This window comes from Gobius niger (genome assembly GCF_951799975.1).
Source record: "Gobius niger genome assembly, chromosome: 20".
Lineage (NCBI taxonomy): Eukaryota > Metazoa > Chordata > Actinopteri > Gobiiformes > Gobiidae > Gobius > Gobius niger.
Genome location: NC_136871.1, coordinates 21988283 through 22011506, shown reverse-complemented (window position 1 = coordinate 22011506; position 23224 = coordinate 21988283). Strand labels below are relative to the sequence as shown.

Below are 23224 nucleotides of genomic sequence, written 5' to 3'. Positions count from 1 at the left end.
TTTGTTAATTACTTTTCAAACCAAGTGAGGATAATCTCTGCTCTGAGTCTAAATGCTTTTCTTCACAACTGAAACTGCAGTTAAAGGCACTCTCGCAGGTCTGTATTGAAAACCTGAAGATAAAGTTCAAGTTCATTCACGCTCTCGAAAGGATATCTAGAGTTACTTATAGCCAAAAGCTACTGATTACAATTGAAACTTATTCTTGATTGTTAAAGCAGATATCACTAAAAGCAGCCTATGCTATTGACCAGCGCTGGACTTCACAGTGACGACATAATGGTGCCTAACAGTGCTGTGCAGCTGCAGCACCAACCTAGTCTATCATTGACTGTACAAATGACACAGCTACAAACAGGCTGAGTCTGTATATACACGGCAGCTTACTTGTAATGAAGGCAAACTAAGAGAAGTTCATCAGGGGTGGACAATGGTAGAGTACAGGCACTACAACAAAATAAAAAAAAATGTGGGAAAGTTCAAACTCAAATCCTGTATATTGTAAGACCAAAACATTATTTCTGTTGTAGTGTATACAGTGGGTTCAGAAAGTATTCCTGTTATATCTGGCACTGAAAAGTATTTTTATTATTTAAAAAAAAAATATTTGTGGGTTTATGTTAAGGTTGCACCTTTTTATATCATGGGCAAAGAATTTACCACAGATGCAACTTTTGTGAATGTTGATTTACAGCTGAGGGTCTGCAGATGTTTTATAGCAGTGGTTCTCAACTAATGTGGCTTTGACACCCACCCAACAAGTCTCAACCCATAGACAATATTCATTTAAACTTTTACCTAAAATGGGGAGATTACAAAAGAAACTTTTCACCTCCCTAGCACTGCTTTAAAGCCTGGCTCCAAAAAGTTTCTTTTTTTTCCAAAAATTGCTATGACAACGCTGGGCTATATTTTTATTGTTTTATATTTTTATAAAAGCCTATATCTATGATTGACAGGCTCTGTAGCTCTGTGGAGGCTCCTAGCCGGACCACCTGCCCCGCAAGGGCGGGGCTTCCCGCCTTTTTGTCCTTTTAAGGAACAGGCTTCGTGTGAGAAGATTGCGCAGCCATGTTCATTTCACAGGCCACACGGGATCATTACTATGATAATCTCTTGTATATTATATCTATGCACAACTCACTGGAAATAGTGCCCGACTGTTGGGTCCCGACCCACCAGCAGAGAACCACTGTTTTATGAGGTCTAAACACACACAAGTCAGTGAGAAAAGTTTGGGAACCACTGGCATAATTTAGAGGGTATGCACATGTGTTCTTTTTATTCTAAATAAAACCCTCAATATTCTGTATTGAGTGTCAAATCAAATTAAAAAAATCAGACTTGCCACTTGGCTCTGTTGCTATGCTTGTTGCCGTGATGGAACACTATCTGCATACCCTCTGTAGATTTATAGTACCACCTTCATCTATGCTAAATCTTCAATATTAACTTTCCACAGTTTTCATTATGTTGAAGTAGTGCCAGTACAAGCATACCTAATGAGCACTAAGATTCAGTATATAGTCGAGTTGATGAACTTCATAAACTCCAGATGTTTCTATTTCATGACTGTCGTCAAATGTATGGCCTAATGTGTAAATGTGGCTTTAGTCAGAATTAAAACTAAAAGTCACTACTATGTACAAATCATGCTGGTTGAATATATACAATATATGCACATATTATTTACTATTATTTACTAGTTGGAAGACACAATGCTACTGCAGTCACTGAGCCCTTGGGTCATGAAGAGGCTGAGAGGACGGAGATGTGGCTGGGATGGGGAGGGCATCCTGTGCTGATGAGACAGATGGGAAAGCAAATACTCCTCCGGGGGGGTGGGGGTAGTGCAGGCTAGGCCCCTGACTGACAGAGAGCTGAGATGGTAGAGCCTGGAGCGGAGACACGGACAGGGGCTGGTAGCAGGCACAATGCCGTGGGGAGGCATGGTTCGACAGGGCACACCCCGCACCATCAGCCGGAGGAAGGCTGTAGGAGTTTTGATCCACCGCAGCCCACACCTGCAACATCATACAAACAGAAAACATTTAGAAATGAACTGTAGGAAAAAGGTAAACACTTCTTTGGACAATTAACTTTATGTTTGTTTTGGGTGTGATAAAGTATAACTTAACTTAACTTATACTTTCAGACAATGATTAGGGAAGTACAATGTGTAGTTGAGTTGAGATTGAAGTCTGCTAAGTTATCATTAAACATCGAAAATAAAGTCATGTTCTAATGTATAGACCAATATAGACATGGTTTTGCTTAACATTATGATATTCTGTTTTTCGACCAATATATTTGTTTAAAACACTTTGTAATTTTTGTCACTGACAATTTAAATAACTCAAAAATAATGGTTTGCGTGTAAACATACACTGGAGACATTGGTTTGCTGTTGTGGATGTTTTTGGGGTGTCTCTTCCCAAAGCCGCTGCCCACTGATGCTCAAAGAGTTTGTCCCGGGACGGTGAGTCACAATGAGCACTTCCTGGGCCCAGTCATCCATGAGCCTCTGCAGGTCTTCAGACAGGACATGTTCAGTGACACTGTAAGAGCGTGTTTTGTTGTTACTGTTATTGGCCTGAGCGAGGCCGATGATGGGCTGATGAGGCGGAGGGGTGGAGCCAGCAGGCGGCTGGTGGGGCTGCAAGAGACCTCCAGGTCCTGCACCTGGCCCTGGGACAAACAAAATGTACGAGTTAAATTGGGACAGGAGAAGCCCATATAACTAAGACCATCAGCACTTACTGCTGCCGCGGTCTTTGCCCAAACACAGCCGCTTAAGTGTTGACCCTAAAAGATGAAATAGTTTATTTATGCCATATACGGTACATCTTTAGACAAACACTTAAAGGCTCCTAATGGCTTGTACCAAAATGCAAAGAAATAACTCAAAATAAGCAGTAAAAGTGCAGCAGCTCTTACGCGCCATCATGCTGCGCAATGACTTATGTTCAGAGGTGGATAGTATTCAGTTACATTTACTCAAGCGCATGTACTTAAGTAACTTTTTTCATACAGTACTTTTTACTTCTACTTGAGAAACATTAAAATGACATATCTGTAGCTGTAAAAAATAGTAACTTGTGTCAATGTGACCAATCTTCATTTTGTGTTTTGTTACTTAATTCTTCATAATGATTTCTTTTCATTTGTTCTTTTGTGATTTGCATTGAAAATATTGCAATTTTCACATTATTTTGTTTTGTTTGTGTCACTACTTTTTACTTCTACTTGAGTAAAATTATTCTAAAGTAATGTTACATTTACTTGAGTAAATATTTTGGCTACTCTACCCACCTCTGCTTATGTTGAAAAAGGTGACAGCGACGGGTTTGTATTTTAAAACAGATCTGAAATAATGTAGCCATGCAAATGCTGTGCTTTGACACTGTTGCACCACCAGTGTTGACACGAAGTTATTCAAACCTTACATCAAGGCCAAAGTGTCAGTGAACTTAACTAACACAACAGGTCAAACTAGGACTAGCACAGAGGTGCCCAAAGTGCGGCCCGGCCGGGAGCCAAATGCAACCCTCAGCAAATTCTTGTCGGCCCTCATGCTTAGTTCACACGTACTTTTGACTGCAAGTACAGTCCTTCACATGATTATAACCTCAACAACTAATATTTTAGTGTGAGACAGAGCTGGCATTAAGGTTTGGAAGCACAGCTAAATGCACTCAGTTGAATCTTTCCCTACATTGACCACCGGCCACAATGAAAAAAAGTTTGTACACCCCTGGACTAGCTGAATAGATTATAGATTATAATTGTTCTAATCATGATAAAGATTAAGTTTAAGATTTGAATAAATAATTCCTTTTCTTGCCAACAAAATAGACAACAAGTGGCTTTATGTGAAATGAAAATAAAAAGCCAAAACAAATCTATGTCGAACAATAAGAGATACAAACAGATAGATAAAGACACGGGCCCACTCAGAAATCTAGCGCGTGGCTTGCTACTGGATCTATAAGTGACACTCTCTGTCGGTGGAGGGTAATTAGACCAGCCTGCAGAGGGAATATAATCAAAGATGAACACACCAGAGTGAAAAGCGTGTATCTGAATATCTGCTTTATTTCATGAATCTTCAAGTTTGCAGCCCTGTTCTAAGAGGAACAGATGTTGCTGTTACCTTGCGCGGTAGGAGCTGCTGGGCTGGTGCCGTCTGCGTGTGTCCCGGAGTAAATGTTGTCAGAGGAGAAGGAGCCCTTGAGAGAGCAGGGCTGCTGTGTGTGCACTGGCTCTGAGGTGGAGGTGGGCAGGTGGCTGGTGCAGGAGCGAGGGCGACCGTGACTCAGTGAAGGCCCTTTAGCTGGAGATCCATTCAAACTCCCCACTGTCTCCCCTGCACCAGCATAAGCTGCAGCTGCAGGAGACAGGAGCATGTCAGATGCACATGTTTATCACACTACATGAAGTTAAAAGGACACTAACAGGCCTTGCTGGATTCATTAGTTCTGGTTGTGACATTTCTAAACTGCTGAACCAAAGGACTTAGCAGTTTGCCCGCTTTGAGCCGGTGTTTACTGGACCTCTTTCTACGGCCTGTAGGTGGCGCTGTGTGGGAAAGCCCCAGGCCAGTAGGAGGGACTTTACCAAGCCGATGATACAGCAGTTCCACTTCCCCTCTCTGATGGGCCTGCAACTCTGAAATTTCCCGCAAATGTCTAAAAATATGGAGAAAGAATGACGTTAATTCTGTATAATAATAATATAATATAACAAAACATAATATTAAGTAATAATTAAACATACTTTTCCCTGAGTCGCTGCAACTCTTTCTTGATGTCAGAATCTTCCATCTCCGAGTCATTGTCACTGCTGCCATAAGCTGAACCATGCACCCCTCCATGACGGGCTGGGGAGTCCGAGCTCTGAACGCTGCTGCTGCGCCCTGAACGGCGCAAAAAGGCTACTGCTCTCTTCATGAGGTCACTTCCTCTTCTTTCAGAGCGACTGTGCTGGGACGGGGTGGAAGGGGGCAGCTTGGCCGGGCTGCTCTCTGCCCCGGAGTCAGACGACATGAAGCGTGCGTGAACAGTGACATCCACCGGGACAGAGCTGGAGGCCCGAGGCAGTGACCCGCATTTGACCGGTTGAGGCGGAGTGTCCAGGTAGAAGTCGGGAGGGGCAGAGTAGCGACTGCACCGCGTTCGCTGTGTGAGCTCATCCTCTGCACTCACTACTGAGAAACGGCCGATTGTCGTAGAGGGAGCCAAGACCTCCTCCTGATCATGCTCCATTATGTACCCAGCAGGCTGAGCGGGAGAGGCCGCACTACTCCAGCTCCTCTGCTTTACATCCCGTCTGTTTGCCACTTCAGGAGGGACAGACATGATCTATAGATTAACAGAGCAGTCTGTTAATCATAATCTTCTCATGTACTAAGACGACCACCATGCGCAAGAACAGTATACCTTACCTTAAATCGGCCTCTAGTCCCAGAGCAAGAGGCAGAATGTGGAACATTTCTTCTTGACAGTGAAGCTTTTCGACAAATATTGAACAATATAGTGTTTACTCTAAGTAATAGCAGTAATGTACAAATAATGCATATAAATAATATGTACACATACCACAGACAGCTGAGTCACTGAGCGTGCTCAAGCTATCAATTCTCTCAGGAATCTGGGGCTATCAGGGACACAAATAGATCTTTAAAATTTCATACATACTTGAACTAAAATCTGTATAATGATTACCGGTATTCTATTATGACTCACAAGTTGTTCCCCTGCCCGATAGCGACTCTCCCCGATGGGCCCTGGGGTGCTGTTTCCTGACCCAAGTGTGACACTATCCGGACCTGGAGGCGACTGGATGTACTCTGTGCCTGATCCCGGGGTCTCTGCAGTACTGCCCGATGGATACATAGGAGCATACTCCTGATAAAGTAAGTTTCTCAGCTTCTCATCCAGGGTTTTTATGGTGCTGTCCACAAAGCCTCCACGCCCAATTCTTCCCTCTACATCAGACTCGGCAGCCCCTGCCCCGTGCTGGGAGGGTGCTGGGCTTTGGGGCAGTGAGGGAACTTTTGTCACATTGGAGAAAGGCTGGTGCAGCACCACCGGCTGCTGGGGCCGGTCACGTGCTGCAGATGTGAAAGGCGCAGACAGAGGCTCTTTGGATAAAGTTGGCTCATGCAGTGGTAGAGGGTTGAGAGGGGTGCCTGTCTGTGGGCCGCTCACATCCAGAGACAGTGGGATAGCCAGAGGACAGCAGGGTAGCTCCTCGGCTATAGGACACGAGAGCTCTGCTAGAGGCTGGATGGAGTTTATAGGGGACATGGTGCTCACAGGAGTGTCCTGAGACTCCTCGCGATACTGAGTGGTCTGTGGAGCAGTCTGCAGCACAGAGCTAACAGCCGGCTCCACTGATGTGACAGACTGCAGAGTTGGGGGGGCAGACACAGGAGGGGACAAAGTGGCTAAGAGTAGGGGGTCTGTGTTACACATTATTGGAGGACTACAAAATCCATAAACATCATATGGAAATCCTCCACTTCCACCAGACATTGTGGAAGATGAGCCATCCTCTGCAAAAACAATAACAAGAACATTCATTCATTTAACATTTGTTAACTCTAGAACTCAACTTTTACCCACAATGACTTAATGCTGAAAACTGCATCTTAAAGAAAAAAGGTCAATGAAATCAGATTACTGTAAACCTGTATTCCCCCATTTACTGTGGCGACAGCAGATGGTGCTATTGTTTCACATGAGTTGGATCATTGAGGAATTGGATGGTCACCTCTGAGAGTTGAAGGTCGTCTGGCTCCAGAGTCGTCCTGAGTTGGAGCAGCGTTCCCAGGCGACTGCGCTGATGTCTCCTGAATGGGGGTCTCCTCCACAGGACAGATTATGAACCATCGTTTTCCTGTATGAAGAACTGCAATCAAAGCAGTCAAAGTGATTATATGATATAGAAACAGAAATGATGAGGTATTATAATTCATGACGTTTTTTAACCATTTTGTTGATAGACAGGCTGAGAAGCACCAGTCTGTTGACTCTACAACAAAAGGGCTGTGTATCAGTAAATGTCAATCTTGGAGAATCCAAATGTATTTTTGGGAGCATTCCCTTTACCTCTCCAAGCAGACCCTCTGCAGCCTGGCCATGCTGTGGACTACAGCTCAATACAGCCACTTTCTCTCCCTCAGTGTTCTCATTCAGCATATCTTCAGCCTTATCCACTATGTCCTTTAGCTGATCGATAAAGATTTCTTTCTCTAAGAGCAAAATAAAACCATTTTCTACCTGGAGAAAAATAAACACAAATTTCCTTTTAATCAAAAAATGAACGTAAATAAATAAATGGGGACATGGATGAAGTCAATTAACCATGTATGTGGCTATTTCCTCTGGAGCATCTCCATCCAGGTCAAATTTAAAAGTCACCATCTTGTGATTGTGAGTTTCAAGTTGACATTCGACCATTTTATCACCAGCGTTAGAAACCTGACAACATGCAACAATCAGACACTGCATGTTTGTTCCAGAAATGGCATACATTTACTGTGACGTACATTGAGCATGCTCAGTTTAGGTTTGCCGGTCCTTTCTTGACGAGAACGTGTTCTTGTAGACTTGCGATGCTTTTTAGGCTTTCCATCTCCTTTTCCCGCACTGGCAAGACTATCATAGCCATCACTGTATTCTTTACCAGAGGCTGCATCAGAGTTGACGCTATATGAAAACAATTTCAATGTTATCTTTTTAACCCACTCACACACCATTCTGTTCAGCTCACCACTGAAGCTAAGATGCACACACCTGTCGAAGCAGTAGTTTGGTAATGATGCTGGTTTCTCCTTCAGTGAATCCTGAAAACAATAAAAAGAAGAGACAATAGAAAATATACTGGTCTGATTCTACATTTCGCCAAATAGACCTTTAAATGCATGTAAACTGCAATATACAATAACAATGAATTACTGTCACACAAACTTTGGCTTTACTCATACCTCTAAGCCATGTTCATGTTGGATGGTGCTGGATGCAGTTGTCTCAGAGTTCTGCTGTGTTGGGGCTAGGCTGGCACACTCAGGCAGTGACACAGTGCTGAGAATGCCAGCAGGCTGCAGATCTGCCATCTGAGGAGTGGCTGCATTTTGTGCTTGTGCCAACGCAGCAGCAGAGGGAACCTGGGCCGACCCAGGGGCTGATGGGTGCAATAATGGAGCTGAGGTCAGAGGTAACACTTTTAGAGTTGGACTGGTCTGATGCTGGGATTGGACAGAGGGACCTTCAGTTTGACACACAGCAGCAGGTGGAGGTGTAGATTGATTTGGAGGTGAACATAATCGATAAGATTGTAAAGCAACTGGAGTTTCCATTGAGACTGAGTCAGGGACTATTTTCTGAGCTGCTGTAGCTGCTTGTTTATCTTCACTACCCATGTGGGTACACTGAGTATGTGGAATGACTGAGGGGGCAGCAAGGATCTGATCTCCTAGATTCTTCTGAGGAGCGATCACATGTACCTGAAAAAAAAAACAGGACAATCTTCTTTTGGCGATACAAAAATAGCCTACATACATTATCAACTGCATGCTCTGCATGCATTTAATGTGAAGATTAGACCACTCAAGCTTAAATCACCGTTTCAGTAATCGTTGTGACTCAATCATTAACTGAGAACTGAGTCAAATATTCACCTGGACAGGCTGTCCAGCCAGGAGCTGCTCAAGGTAGGGAGCAGGGAAAGGGGTGGGTTGAACCTGAGAGAAAGGCAAGAAGTGAGGGGAATGGATGCCACCTGGGCCTGTGTGGGGTCCATAGCCGTTCTGCTGTGGAGCCACAGCAGGCAGCATGGTGGTGACCAGCAGTGGACTACAGGGTGTGACAGAGGGAACATACAGCGGAGTGAGGTGCATAGGTGTGGGGAGGGAGCAGGGATGAAGGGGCACGTTCAGAGGGAGAGTAAAATGGGCTGTGGGTGAACAAAAGGGGCTGGACAGGATAGATCCACTGCTTGGATTGATGGATGACAGAGGAGCTGGGGAGAAGGGAGAGGTTGTGCCTGGACATGGTGAAGAAAACTGGGAAAGAAAAGGGGAAAATGAAACAAAATGAAAAAAAGACACCAGTCGACGGGGACAACATTCACTTAAGCCCTTAAGCCTCGAGGTTAGTGTAGCTTTTTGTGTGGATGGTGACCCATGCACATACCTGTGTACTGATCTGTAGTGGGAACCCAGGCGCTGGCAGTGAGAAGTTAGCAGGCATGTGAGACGGACTGGACTCTTCCCCAGACACCAGCTGGGACTGAAAACCAAACAAGTAATAGCATTTTTCTCTGATTGCAAATGTTCCATAAACAAAATAAACAATAAATACTGAAAGATAAACTGGTCATATTAGTGCTGTTGCTTTACCTGCTCGAGTTGCACAGAGAGCTGGGTCTGCTGAGCAGTGGGAGCTGCAGAAGAAGAGAGGTTCTGTGCTGTTTGTCGATCCAGCTGCAAAGTGGCCAGAGGCATCCCTGTCTGAAAAAATAAAAATGGCATGATTCCCAAGAGATGTAAGAAAATAAAGCAAACACTAACGCAAAAAGCATCTTTGTTAGTCTAACTGGTACCAGCTGCTGCCGTGGACAGGCCATGAATACAGTATTAGGCAGCTACGGACAAAGCCACTAGTTCTATCGCAGGGATATGTCTTTCTTCTTTCTCTGACATACCAATGAGTCTGCTCTGTCTTCATTCTCAGGTGAAAACTGGGGATTCCTGCACATATCTGAGGGCAAGGCCAATGGAAGGTCAATGTTCTGACTCTCATCACATGATGCAATAGGATCTGTTTGTCGAGATGACCAACAGGAAGCTCCTGCGACTCGCAGTGCGGGGAAACTGGTCCGACGCCCCACGATGTGATGGAGGCAGTGATTAAGTAAAGTAAGATCTCCACCCTCAAGTAAATGCTTTGACGGTTGTTGGGAGGATAGAGAGACAGGACAGGAGCACACAGGTTGAGTCCTTGAGGATAGTACAGTACAGTTGGTCAACGCCTGTGTTGCTGAAGGTGTCAGAAGAGGAGATGTGGGACCCTGAGTACAGGAAGCGATGCAGTGTGAAGGAGTGTGTCCCACAGACTGCCCGCCTTTAGTCGTCCCTTTGAGGAGGGACATGCATGGCCTGCAGTAGTGCTGTGGCTGCAGACTGTGAGGTTGTAAATTCTGAGGGCGAAGATAACTGAAAGGACTGAATGCTGACTCATTGTGTGACCGGAGAGGGGAGGCACGTACAGGAGATAGTAAAGGATGATTTTTAGACACTGGACTGTCAGCACTTTGTATTGAGTCTTTTTCGTCAGCAAATAGGTAACTTCCTCCAGGGCTCAGATTAACTTTCTTACAGTGCATTCTACAGTGGCCCATTCCGACCAGAGGGGCACTTCCACGCCTGGGAGGCTGCTTAGATTCAGCAAGGAGTGGATGGACGAATTGATCGCGGTGGTGGTGCTAAGTCATTTAGATATTGAAATAAAAAAAGTGTTAATCATGTAATGAATAAAAACAATTGGAAGACATCCAAGTGACACACTTACTGTTTGAGGATGATGTGGCTCCTGGAGAAGGGTCGGTGTAGGTCTATGATGCATTTGGCTTGTTGCAGGCTGAGAGCCTCCCTGTTGTACTTGTGTGGAGGCTGAAGAATACTCCTGTGCTGTTGACTGCTGGTTAGACCCCTGCTGCAGCGGAGGGTCAGTCTGTGCAGGAAGGCTGGATGTCTGAGCGCTGGGCAGCTCCACTATAGACTGACTGGGTATATTCTGTTGGGTCTGGTGTTGGTCTAAGTGGATGGTGGAACTGATGTCGACTATAAAAGAAAAGAAAACATAACTCATAACAATGTCCTCTGCTGAAAGGACAGATTCAGAGGAAGGACAAGACAAGAGGCGATGAGTGTTGATTTATCACTGCTGACTAAAGCAAACACTGCAGTCACTGTAACTTTTAAATATTCTAGCTGCATTCTAAAATAATGCCATAATTTAAAGGCATGAGATAACTCACTTTTATGCATTGAAATTGTCTGTGGATGCTCAATTGTTTGATTCATTAGCAAAAGCGAATGTAGTCATGTACATAACCTCAAAGTAACGTCAAGGCTTGTGATACATATCTGTGCATTCATACTGACTCGTACATGTGGCAGGTGCTGTGATGGGCACACTGCAGACCAGCGTCTGTAGCTCGCCCTCATGCTCCTCACAGTCTGTAGCCAGAGCCACCGCAGGAGCAGCTCCCGGGACCTGCAGGAGGTTTGGCTGCGGCTTCTTCTCTGTATCTCCGTTTGTCACTTTGTCTCTCCGTTCTCTTCTCCATTTGATCAGGGCCACGCGGTCTCGAATGGACTTGCTAACAATTTTCACATCACACTCCAGAAAGAATCCAGATTCAACCTACAAAAGAAAATTGTAAAACAATCAACGCCACGAAGCTCAAGTTTCACCCAGTGCAGTCACTTGTCTTAGACCATTGATAATTTCCTGTTAAACAAAAAGGTCAAACAAAAAAAGGCACTACTAAGCCAATATGTTAGATACTGTATATCTAACATATTAGCTTAGTAGTATAACAAATGACTAATGAACTCCAGCTAGTACGGATCATAAGTAAGTAAGTAAGTAAGTGCTTTATTGTCATTCTACAAGCGTACAAAGAAATAGTGTTCAAGTGTCAGTTCTGAGCTGCTGCCACTGTGGGTCAACCTGACCCGCATGACCTTGGAGGACGGGGAAACTGTAGCATTCGGAAGAAGCCTGGCTGGCTGCCCTCTATCTCCTCTGATCCTCAAACAGTGCAGCGCCTCCTGGGTTTGTCCCTGTTTCAGAGCGTGGTGTCCTGCACTGGTCAGCTCCACCTCCTCCTTCCTCTTCCTCCTGCAGCTCCCTCCACTCCACAACAGTCTTTCACTATCTCCTTGTTTGTCCCATATTTGTTTCCTGTAGCTCCTCTTGTGACGCCTCCTCAGTGCTGCTGGTGTGGGGGCTCTTGGTGCCTCTTCAGTGTCTCAGAGGAAGAAATTTGTAGATCTCAAATGGGTCTAGCTGATAAACTAGCATTTTTGTTTACCTTTAAAAAGCTGCTTTCTTCAGGACCATTTTGGACTCTCACAGTAAACAAATCCACCAAACCTCCACAAAAACACAGCAAAGACGTACAAAGGTATCCAGAAAACAATGTGGAACAAAGAAACCACAAATGCAGATAGCAGAAAAAAGGCAAAAAATTCAGCTGTACCAGGAGAGAGGGAGGTCACTTCCATTGTTCCTGTCTTTCTAATTAACCGATAAAGGCTGCTAAATGTATTACTTTACATTAACTAATGCCTTTCCTAATCACAAAAGGTTTGATTGGCAAAAAATGAATTGCGTAAAGGCCAACATTAACTTAAGTACTTATTAGACATGTGTTAAATACTTCCACTTTGACCCAAACAATCCACAGTTTGAATAAAATATTTCTTTACCATTTCTTGAGCGAGCACTTCGGGGACCTCATTCTCCAGATCAAAGGTAAACTCAATGGCGCCTGTGTCTTTGTACTTCCCTTTAAGCTTTTTAGGGTCCTCCACCCAAAGCTTCAGAGCAATAGTAGTCTTTCTCCCATCATCCTCTTCGTTAAGCTCTACACGCACTCCTGTGTCCTCGGCAAAGAAAGCGTGGTTTAAAAGATCTTTAATGGAGAACCTGCCAGAAGGAAAACACCAATACAAATGTAAAAACGTTACTGAGTCAGGCGGCTGGTGCTGATTATAAGAAATCATTTTATTTCATTTTAGTCTGAATCTGAATCACAATCTGTACAAAATCTGCAGTTTATCCCTCTACAAACTGCTAAAGTTCCTCTGACTATTGCACTGGTTTAGAAGTTCATATTTCAGTCATTTCTCAAATATTAAGAAAGGGTGAGATATATTTTCAAAACTGTGCAGCCTTAATTTAGTCTAATGATTCTTTTTAGCTTTTGTCTAGATCAGGGGTGCCCAAACTTTTTTGTCTCCGAGGGCCAAAATGAAAAAGTGCCTGTGGGTCACGGGGCATACACGGCGATGTCAAGCACGAAATACATATAACTGCAAATTGCATTTGCATTTGATTCTATCTTTGCAAATAACATGCTATATTAAAACAAATGGTAACAATGGCAAAAGCCTAGTTTTAGTAGAACAAAATCAACAATTGTAGCAATTTAAATGTAAAAAAAAAAAAAAAAAAACACCTGCATCTACAGCACCTACATTAACTTTACCTCATCGTTAACTCAAAGAAAATGCCACATTAGATTATTTTGAAAGTGTTAGTCCAGCATCAATTCTTTTATAAGTCAATTTTTAACATATACTGTTGTCGATGTTAACAACCTTTACAATAAAAGATGGAAAACTGAAAGTTGATGCTACAACACTGTGATTAATAAATACCAAGTCACCACAACAGTGTTTCCAAAAGGAGTTAAACAGCGCCCCCAATTTGACGCAGGTGGTCAAAAAGTGTACTGCATCCATATTTACCATTGAGAATGAATGGAAGAGAGTTTTAACCACACGCAGCGTAAAAGTAGGGCCAACAGAATAGTTTTGGGCACTTTGGGCACTCCTGGTCTAGATTTAAAGCAGAACTAAGTAACTCATGCCCCTAGAGGCCACAAGCACCACTGCAGGTGTTGTAGAATGTTGCAATTGTTTTTTACTCATTAATTGTCTTAATGAGTAACTTGGCTGTAAATACTGTTCAAGTGGGGCTAGCCCACAGTAAGCTTTGCCCGTTAGCCTGTTCGATTCTTCTTTGTGATTCCATTAGAGTGTAAAGGGGCCTCTGACCTGGTGCAGGGAAAGCTGCAAGTGTGGTTTTCTGGCCAGAGACACCAGGGGGAGATGACAGATTTTTTTCGAGTTATGGAATGAAATTTGTTTTGTCCTCCTTTAGTTTAGAGACCTTGGCTGCTACAAATATGTTTGGAAAGTTAGGAATGAGTTTGTACCACAAGCAACATTTTAATTGAGTGGGTTCCTCTTTCATTGTTTCAAATGAAAAAATCAGGTATAGGGCCTTTAGGATAAACAAGTTACTTAGTACTGCTTTAATCAACTAAACCTATGATATGTTTAGTCAAGCCAATTCAGTTAAGTGCTTGTTGTTGTTAACAAATATGGAGAAATTACACACAAACCTGTGCATGTGTGTTTGTTTTTATGCTGAAAAGCCTTAAAGACTTGGGCCGGACCTTGTACCACCCAAGCATAATCGAGTGCCACCCTTGCACCACCAATGAAAATAAAAATGAAAAACTCTGAAAATGCCATTCCCAAAGTCCAGAACACTGCTAATGTAAGCCATCCATGTCGAATAAATGAACATGGCCGTGGACATTCAACAGGCAGAGGTAATAATAGAGGCACTAACACAACAGCAACGCAATACGAACAAACTTAAAGCCCTACTAAACTGCATACCTTTCTTCCCACTTGTGGCAGATACACTCCCCAATGATCTCCTTTATTTCTGGGTCACTGACTTTGCAGTAGCTGGCAGGTTTTACCCCCTGCAATCACAAGGAGCAAAAATTGTGAGTAAAAAGCTTAGGTTATTGATTTTTTTGTTCATACAGACGGAGCTACTCACACTGGTGACTTTGCGGTAGATCTGGGCAGCGTTTTGGCATTCAGAGTAAGGGTATTCTGAGGTGGCCATTTCCAACATACACATCCCAAAGGCGTAGACGTCCACCGCCTCGTCATAGTGTTCCTCGTACATCTCCGGGGCCATGAACTCAGGAGTGCCTGGACCATTCGATTAGGGCAGAGAAAAACGATCAAAACAAAGGCTCTGAGCTATAAGTTTTCATCCTGCTGAGCAATCTCACAATCAATAAGTGTCAGGGGTCTGAAATTCAAGAATGATTGAAAATTTCAAATGGTTTTCAAATCAACCAGACAAATGAATGACGGTACAAAAAGACACTGCAAAGAATAAATTGACTTCTTCTCTGATTTATTTATTTTCTAACTAGGGGTTATCATGGAATATTCAATTTGTGGATTTCGCTTTGTGTGTACAGAATGCTGTGTTCTTTGTGTGTGTGTGTATCCATATACTAATTCTCATGGCTGACTAACCAATGACACTTTTGGCGAAGGACGTCCTCTTGAGCGTAGCCAGGCCCAAGTCTCCGATCTTGACAGATCCAGTGGGTCCTGTGATGAAGATGTTGTCACACTTGAGGTCTCTGTGAATGATGGGAGGGGTCCTGGTGTGGAGGAAGTGCAGCCCCTTCAGGATCTGTCTGCACCAGCTCCGCAGCACTTTGGGCTTCATGACCTTAAAGCGCTTTAGGTACCTGAGGAATAAAATGTAGTTTAGAAGAGGTACCTCCACAAACACGATCATCGTTTTGGGTTTGAAAGGCGGCAAAGTAAAGATCATCCCCAAAATAAATTGCACTCATTTAGATTCTACGTCTATCTTCCATCGCTCAATAAATACTTAGGTGAAGACAATGTGCTACAACAACAAGAAGTCAGGTACCCCAGCTTTAAGACCAGCTAAAGCAATTAACACCTTTTCCTTGAATGGTCAAAAGTCCTGAAAAATCGCATCACATATACAGAACTAAAGCATCACTGTAACAGAAAAGTATAAGTAGGAAACAGTAACTCAATTTGATTCAGATGTGTGAACTCACGTTTTGAGAGTTCCTGAGGTCATCAGCTCTGTCACCAGGACAATACACTTCTTCCCTTTCACCTGTGTTTCCCAGAAGTCATAGAAGCGCACTATATTTGGATGTTGCAGCGCCTTCAACATCTCGGCCTCCTCTTTGAATCTCTGACGCTCCACCTTAGATAGCTTCCGTTCCTTAACCAGAAATAAAAGACGTGAATTAGTTAATGCGACTGTTTTAGCACAAAGTTCAAGGGTTTACTCTGTGGACTGTGAGTTTTAGTAAGTGTGGAGGGGGAATATAATGGTTTCATAAGAGGCGTTTTGGACCTGTATGTCAAAGAAAATTGGCCAGATCTTGTGCCTGGTGCAAGGACTGCGCAAACTCAATAGCTATTTTCTGAGTGGCGCAACAGTTGCATTATGTGCCTGCGCCACCTGTGAGAGGGCGTCGCTTATAAAAAGAGAAGAGGTCTACTGAGGCATGGATTATTAGCAGCACTGAGAGCGGTGCTCTGATGGCAGCCTCACATGTATCTCCTTGTTTACATCACGCTGCCTTGTGTTCTTCCTTAAGCATTATAGGATCTCACAGGTCAAACTAAAAACTTTATTAACGCCATAGTGAGCTTAACAATGGTGTGGGTCAGAACTTGCTTGGCTGTAAACGTGTTAACTCGACCAAAACAGATGCACATGTTCACCCCCCACTCCCCTACTCCCCCGCCCCTTCTTGGCAGCCTCTTCTGGTTGGGGGAGTGTTTCTCCACCCCACGTACTTCCCACTTAAAAGTGCTAAGTCTGGAGTGGCAAGATATCGAAGTGTGCTCGGGCCCAATGTGTGCTTGTGAACAGTCATTCCCAAACTTTTCAGGTTGCGACCTCCAAAACACTGATGTACATTGATGGGTCAAAACTGTTAAAATCTGGTTAAATAATATTTCTTTTTAGCTGTACAGTCACACAGTTGCAACAATTCTGAAAAATGATTAATAATTAGTCTGCTCTAAGGGGTTGACTTGGTGGCCCCAGGCACTTGCCTCGGCCTATGACTGAAATTACATCATACACGTTAAATTCTTAAGATGGAAACTTCTGCTGCACGTCTTGTGTTGTACAACTCTCTTGTTTTACCTTGACACAGAGTTGGCCTTTTGAACATGTGCACACCTTACACACAACAGTCGAGCAGCTCAGAGCGAATGCACGTCACACTCCCTATTTCTTATTGTGCTGAGGTTAAAATGTGTCTATTTGTTTTTAAATGCCTTTATGGTCTGGCTCCTCAGTATCTGTGTGACCTGATGCAGCTCTGTACCCCTGCACGCTCTCTCGGGTCAGCAGATCACTCCTTGTTCATCAAACAAAGAGGATGGAATGCACTGCTCCTGCACCTGAGACAGACAGTCACTTGTTCATATTAAGGCCTCCCTTAAAACGCACCATTATTCTATGGCTTTTAAAACAGCCTGAGAAGTTTGACTTTTGAATGCTTTGTGTTTTTTACTGTTCTTTTGTCTATCAATAATGCAATTTCACTACTGTGTTCAGTACTTTGGTCGACTTTGTTGTTTTTAAAGTGCTCTAGTTGGATTGGATTCAACTGTGACGAGGCAATAAATGTGTCTACGCAGATAAACAAGATATTTTTTTGTGTATGCCTGAAGTATTGAAGCAAATTTTCCGATTAATATTATCAAACTATATGGGATGAGAAGGGAACCTGTTTGAGTTACTGTGGCCTTGTAGGGCCATACAAATCGCAACAAATTGGTTTAAAAATTATGTTCAATACAACAACAATACAACATTGGGTGGCACGGTGGGTGGCACAGCGGTTAGTGCTCATGCTGCACAGCTATAAAGTTATATATATATATATATATATATATAAATATATATATATATATTATATGTATATTGTCTTATCTAGTCAGCAGATAGAGGAGGATATCGAGCATCTGGAGACTTTGATAAACACTGCCTTACTCACTTTAATATTGAGTCATGGTGGGTTAAAATGTCCTGGGAACAAAAACCTTTTGTCCATATTGATTATTGCTAAAGTTTCATATTCTGATGTCGGTCATGTTGCAGTGCTTTCTCTGGATGATGTCTTTTCAACGACAGGTCAAGTTTAGTGCTGTTTAAATCAATTGTAATGCCCAACTGTTACAAATGCGGCATATATAAGCACCCATCATTTCCAAAGAGGTAATTTCAAATCTGTCATGATGCCCTAATTGTATGTAGATAATTTTAGCTTTAGTGACGGTGGTTATTGCGACAGAAGATCCTTGCAGGGTGTGGCTTGTACCACACCACCTCAGTCCTTCTTTAAAATATGACAAACTTTAATGTGGCTCTGGTTTTGAATAATAGTCACACAATGCTGCCGACACTATAAATACAAAGAGTTTTGCTGTGTATTGGGCACTACATTTCAGAACACTGTCCCAAAGTGAACTCTCTCTCTCTTCTTACTGCTTCGCTGCAGAGAGCTGCGTCAGCATGATCCAGTCTCTACACTTTCTGTGACTAGGAGGAATATATGTTTAGTAATCATAACAAACCCATTTAACAAGACAAATATTGTAGACCCTGCCTTCCAGGCACTACATGCATGCTGCTTAACAGGCTGTTACTACTTATAATGTGATAATATAATTAGCAGATAGTCGATCATCCTTATGTGCCTTCAAGAAACTTGCCCTTGTAATGTAATAATCAGGTGATGCATAGTCTGGTTAGTGCATAAAATAGAAAAAGGCTCATTGAGTTGCCTTGTGTACGAAATGTGTGGTATAAACATGCCCTCCCTAAATCCTTGTATTTTATGAGCATCATATACTGTGGTACAAATGCATGTTCTTCAATCATTCTTGGTGTCCAAATGCTCATATTTGTATCAAACATGATGGCCTACTGCAATGCTTTTCAACCCCTAGGAGCCGCGACCCCCATTATAATAATTAATGGGGTTTGTGACTCACGCCCGTATGTACATGTATATATATATATTTAAAGGAAAAAAACAAATGGCTATATAAAATAAATCAAATTAAGAACAAATAATGGCACTCTGGTAAAATAGCACACACATGCTACAATAATTTAAAAAAAGATATAAAAAAAGATCATTGTACATGATTTGGGGACCCCTCGTATTTTTACAGCGACCGCCGCAAGAGTCTGGACCCCCATGTTGAGAACCACTGGCCAAATGAATCTTTAGAAAGCTACTTGCATGTGTATTAGGGCCTATGAAAGGCCATCACGGGTACAGGTCTGTCTGTCTGTCTACAGGCTAATCTGTACAGCTACTCTGATCATAAACTGATCATTAGATTACAACGCAGATTAGTGATGTCGTCTGCCTCGGCTCTGGAGCAATCCAAAATCCCAAACAGATGCCATTCACTAATCATTAGACTGTGGAAAAGTTGTTGTTTTTTGCATAGAGGGTATGCAGATAGCATTCCTCCGTGTCAACTGCAACAGACCCAGAAGAGTGGCAAGTTATCATTTGATCAGGTCATGAGGGTGCACACCCTCTGTAGTCTCAAATAGAAGGTGCAAGACATTTTCTGCTGAAGGCTGCATGAATAAATGATGCAGAGGTTAAAAGAGGCTAAGTCAGGACAAGTTAGATGGCTTAAAGTATAACAGCATCTTCCCGCCTTTTGTCTTTCCATCAGAGCCCATGAACATCACCACAGTTAATGGATCTGAACACATGTAGATGTGTGTAGCTTCATTCATTTATTTATATATGTTATATGGATGTAACAATAGCATTGGTCAAACCAGATGCATTGTGTTTTTAGGCCTAAGGACTTGACTCAGATATGACACAGGGAAAAAACACAGAAATCTGAGTAATTAATGATGATTAATGTGGCTACAGTGCTCTCTAATGTCTAACATTCTAACATTAATGTCATGGTCAAAACCCACCTGAAGTTCACACCAGGCCACCTCCACCCACGTGTCGGTGTCCAGACCCTTGTAGACCGTTTTGAAGGAGCCCCTGCCCAGCTCGATGTCAAACTTCAGGAACCTGCCTCCAGGTGAGGTGGACACCGCTTTCATCCCGGGCTCCTCTTCATTTTCGTCACTTCCGGCCTTTCCTGTCACATCCAGAGCAGTGCTGTCTGCTTTGAGCTCCGGCTCGCTGTCTTTTTTGGCCTCCTCGGCACTGGCGCGTTCTGTAGCATGGTCTTTCAGTGCGGCGTGCTTCTCGGTGCTTGAACTCCCAAGGTTGCGGGTTCGATTCCGGCCCACGATGGTGCGCAGATCAATGCTGAGCACAGGGCTAATGTTGGTATAGTCCTGAGGGTCCAGGGGCTGCTCCTCGGAGTCGGAAACCCACATGGTCCGGCGGATAAACCTCTGCCGGACCAGCTCCCGGTAGTCTGTGGAGGAGTCGCTCGCTCCGCGCACGGTTTCGTTTTGGATGTTGTCATTGTGGTCCGTCCCGTTCTCATACACGGGCCTGCGAGCGTTTACTGGAAAGTTCGTGTCTAGATTGGGTGTAGACGAGAAGGTGGATGCCCGGGCCGGATTCAGACTTGAATCTTCCGCCGAATTCATCCCCCTTAATTATTCAGCACTCACCGGGCGACATTGCGTAATGACAACGATTCTCCCGGGCTGTTGGAGAGTTTGTTGCCTACCTGCAACACTAACAATGACGCAGTTTGCCAGCGCGTCAGCTATGTCTTCAGTAGCATATGCTCAGGGCATCGGAGGTCTGTTTCGCCGTGCCGCCTCACGCGCTCCTCCGCTGGCACCCTGCTGCAGAGTTGACAGCGCAGACCTATTCCTATCGAAGCTGGTTTCATTGCCACTTTACCCCGTGACCTCATCCGATAGACCCACGGCACACCGCATAGTGTCCATATGGCGTGTTGACAATGCACTGACCTGAACGCCCAGGTAGCCTCCTGATTCCTTTATAGAGGCATCATTCCCAAACACAGACCTGTGTGACTAAAGAGATGCAAGTTGGAATCTCGAATGCAAATCCGTATCAGCTCCAGGAAGTGTGACCTCAGCATCCTTGCGCTGCTCCTTTAAAACTCCGCTCGTCTCAGGGATGCCCTGGGGCTGCGCGGGACTGACAGACTCCTCTCAGCTTCCCACTGCGGCACGGGCTCCTCTTCCACCACTCTTCTCTGTAGTTTGGTCAAATCTCACCTGTTTCGGCTTTGGAAAAGTGAAGGTTTGACGCACAGCCCACGCCCCTAGCAACAAGGCGTATCCAATGAGTCTGCACGTTTAAGGGCTGCACCCTCAGCCTCCTCATATGCAGCGTGGACCACGCGGCTGCCCGTACTCTGCGTGACGAGATAAGCCTCCAATGAGCAGCTGTAGCCTACTCCGAGGCATTATGGGCCACAGGAGCGCTTAAGTGGTGCGCAATGACTGAGGTGTGGGCAGACAGATAATACAACTGCAAGAGTAAGATAATACAACTGCAAGTAAAGTATACAAAACAACAAGTACATTTATAAATTAAAATGCAATAAATATAAGACTATGTTATGAAAATATAGTTCTTATTTAACATATAGGCCTTATTGTGGTCAAAATAAAGTGGCTTCAGTTTTTAGCAATAATATAATATATGAATAGGATGTAGGCTCTCTGCATGTACTCATCATCCCAAAGCAGCATGCGCAGCCCGAAGCCATCAGTTCATAATAAAAATGAGAGAATTTGAGATTATGGTTGTGTCCATCCACCATTTTTGATTGTGTGTGGGAGAGTGCCTTACCTTTGCCCACAGCATGAATCTATGGTGGTGGTGTCAGCTTCATCACTTCTGCTTTAAATTTTCCCACCACATTACACCATATACAGTGGTGAGAAAAAGTAAGTACACCGTTTGGAATTTCTCACATTTCTGCCTAAATTGTTCACTAAATGTGGTCCCATCTTCATCAAAATCGCAGGAATGATTAAACAGTGTCTGCTTAAAATAATACCACCCAAATATTTACATTTGATCATATTTATATTGGCTATAACATGTAAACATTCACAGGAGATGGAGGAATAACTAAGTACACCGCCTGAATCTCACCGAACTGCTGCAGTTTTATAAAGAGGAATGGTCCTAGATTCATCCTGATCGTTTTGAGCGTCTAATCTGCAATGGCAGAAAAAAAGTTATTGCTGCAAATAAAGGATCAGCCAGATATTTAATACAGGGGTTCAGTTACTTATTCCATGCATATTGTGAATATCTCATTTTTTTTCTGCAAAATATCTTGATAAACTTGTGAATGCATTTTCCATTGATGACATACCCCTCCTGGAACCGCCACCTTAACGTGGTGCAGGGGTTTGAGCACGTGAATGATCCTGGGAGCTCTGTTGTCGGGGGCTTTGTGCCCCTGGTAGGGTCTCTCATGGCAAACAGGTCCTAAGTGATGGGTCAGACAAAGAGCGATTCAGAAGCCCCTTATGAGAGACCAACTGGCCCGGTTTATCACGAGGCCGTAGGCCATAGGGGCAGGTGCATTGTGATTTGAGCTGCCCCCACGACCCGGAAACAGACAAGTGGAAGAAAATGGATGGATGGATGGATGGATGGATGGATGGATGGATGGATGGATGGATGGATGGATGGATGGATGATAGCACGTTGTCCAGGCCCTGAGGCAACAAAACAGCCCCACACCATGATGCTCCTGCACTGTACTTCACAAAGAGGATAGAGTGTTGATGTTGCTGTGCTGTTCTATTTTTAAAAAGGACATTTCCATCAAGTTAATGCTGGTTTCATGTCAGACAGTGAGAAAAAAAATTGCAAATGTGTCTTTTTTATAAAGTGTATGTCAACATGTGGTTCCCACTGTATACTGTATATCTAGCAATTTGTTCTGGCTTGATTTACAGCCTATTGATATCCCTGCCATATAGGAAGACCATACTGTTAGAGAATTAACAATGGTGTTTGAGAGGATAGATGAAAAACAGGCAGCAATCTGGATGTCTTATACAGGAGAAATGTATTTACCATCAGTGCGGGACCCCGAGACATGAACTCGAGACACTGTGCTAGTCCTACCATTCAAGTCTGTCTATGGTTCCACAGAAAAGGGATAAATACCCGCTCAGAGCGTCATACTGATACACAAACATTCAGTGGCTGAGAGTGGGCGATTTAATGTTATCCTCTAACACATACTAACGCTATGCTATCAGTTACAAATACATCATTATAATCAAATATCGTTTGCATTCCTGGCCTGAAAAGGCATCCATAACACTACTCACCCTAACACTTGAAGATCATTGCTTTGGCAGTGCATAAAATACCCCGTTACCCCCATTAATGGAGTAGTTACTGTATTTTATTTTGTGTCATTTCTTTTTAGAAATAGAAATAAAAAGACGGCATTTTAATATGTTAACATACCTTCTTTGTGTTCACCATATAATATCAGATACTTCATTAAATCATATCATTTCATTTTCATTTATTAATTTATTTGAATGGGACAGTGCATATTAATGAA

General features: G+C 43.4%; 1 protein-coding gene across 1 annotated transcript; it reads right to left on the bottom strand.

Moving 5' to 3' along the window:
* Nucleotides 1-940: 940 nt before the first annotated feature.
* On the bottom strand, nt 941-21010 carry wnk2 (WNK lysine deficient protein kinase 2). Its single transcript, XM_079579388.1, has 28 exons — nt 19653-21010; nt 15718-15890; nt 15152-15372; nt 14658-14815; nt 14489-14577; nt 12503-12722; nt 11171-11432; nt 10575-10846; nt 9404-9514; nt 9198-9293; nt 8684-9067; nt 7991-8509; nt 7800-7849; nt 7553-7712; nt 7368-7484; nt 7113-7283; nt 6993-7035; nt 6775-6912; nt 5745-6556; nt 5598-5655; nt 5444-5508; nt 4777-5360; nt 4456-4688; nt 4154-4387; nt 3930-4028; nt 2761-2805; nt 2387-2688; nt 941-2024 (listed from the first exon to the last, which is right to left on the bottom strand). The coding sequence occupies exons 1-28, from the start codon at nt 20286-20288 to the stop codon at nt 1731-1733; spliced, it is 6546 nt and encodes a 2181-aa protein (XP_079435514.1). The 5' UTR covers nt 20289-21010; the 3' UTR covers nt 941-1730.
* Nucleotides 21011-23224: the final 2214 nt, after the last annotated feature.

Bases quoted from the DNA above. Each gene is read 5' to 3' on its own strand.
- wnk2 (XM_079579388.1), bottom strand. From the start codon at position 20,288: ATGAATTCGGCGGAAGATTCAAGTCTGAATCCGGCCCGGGCATCCACC. The intron at 11,433-12,502 runs GTAAAGAAATAT...TTTCTTTTGTAG, and splicing joins AAGTGCTCGCTCAAGAAATG to GTTGAATCTGGATTCTTTCT. The intron at 2,689-2,760 runs GTAAGTGCTGAT...TGTTTGTCCCAG, and splicing joins GGGCAAAGACCGCGGCAGCA to GGCCAGGTGCAGGACCTGGA.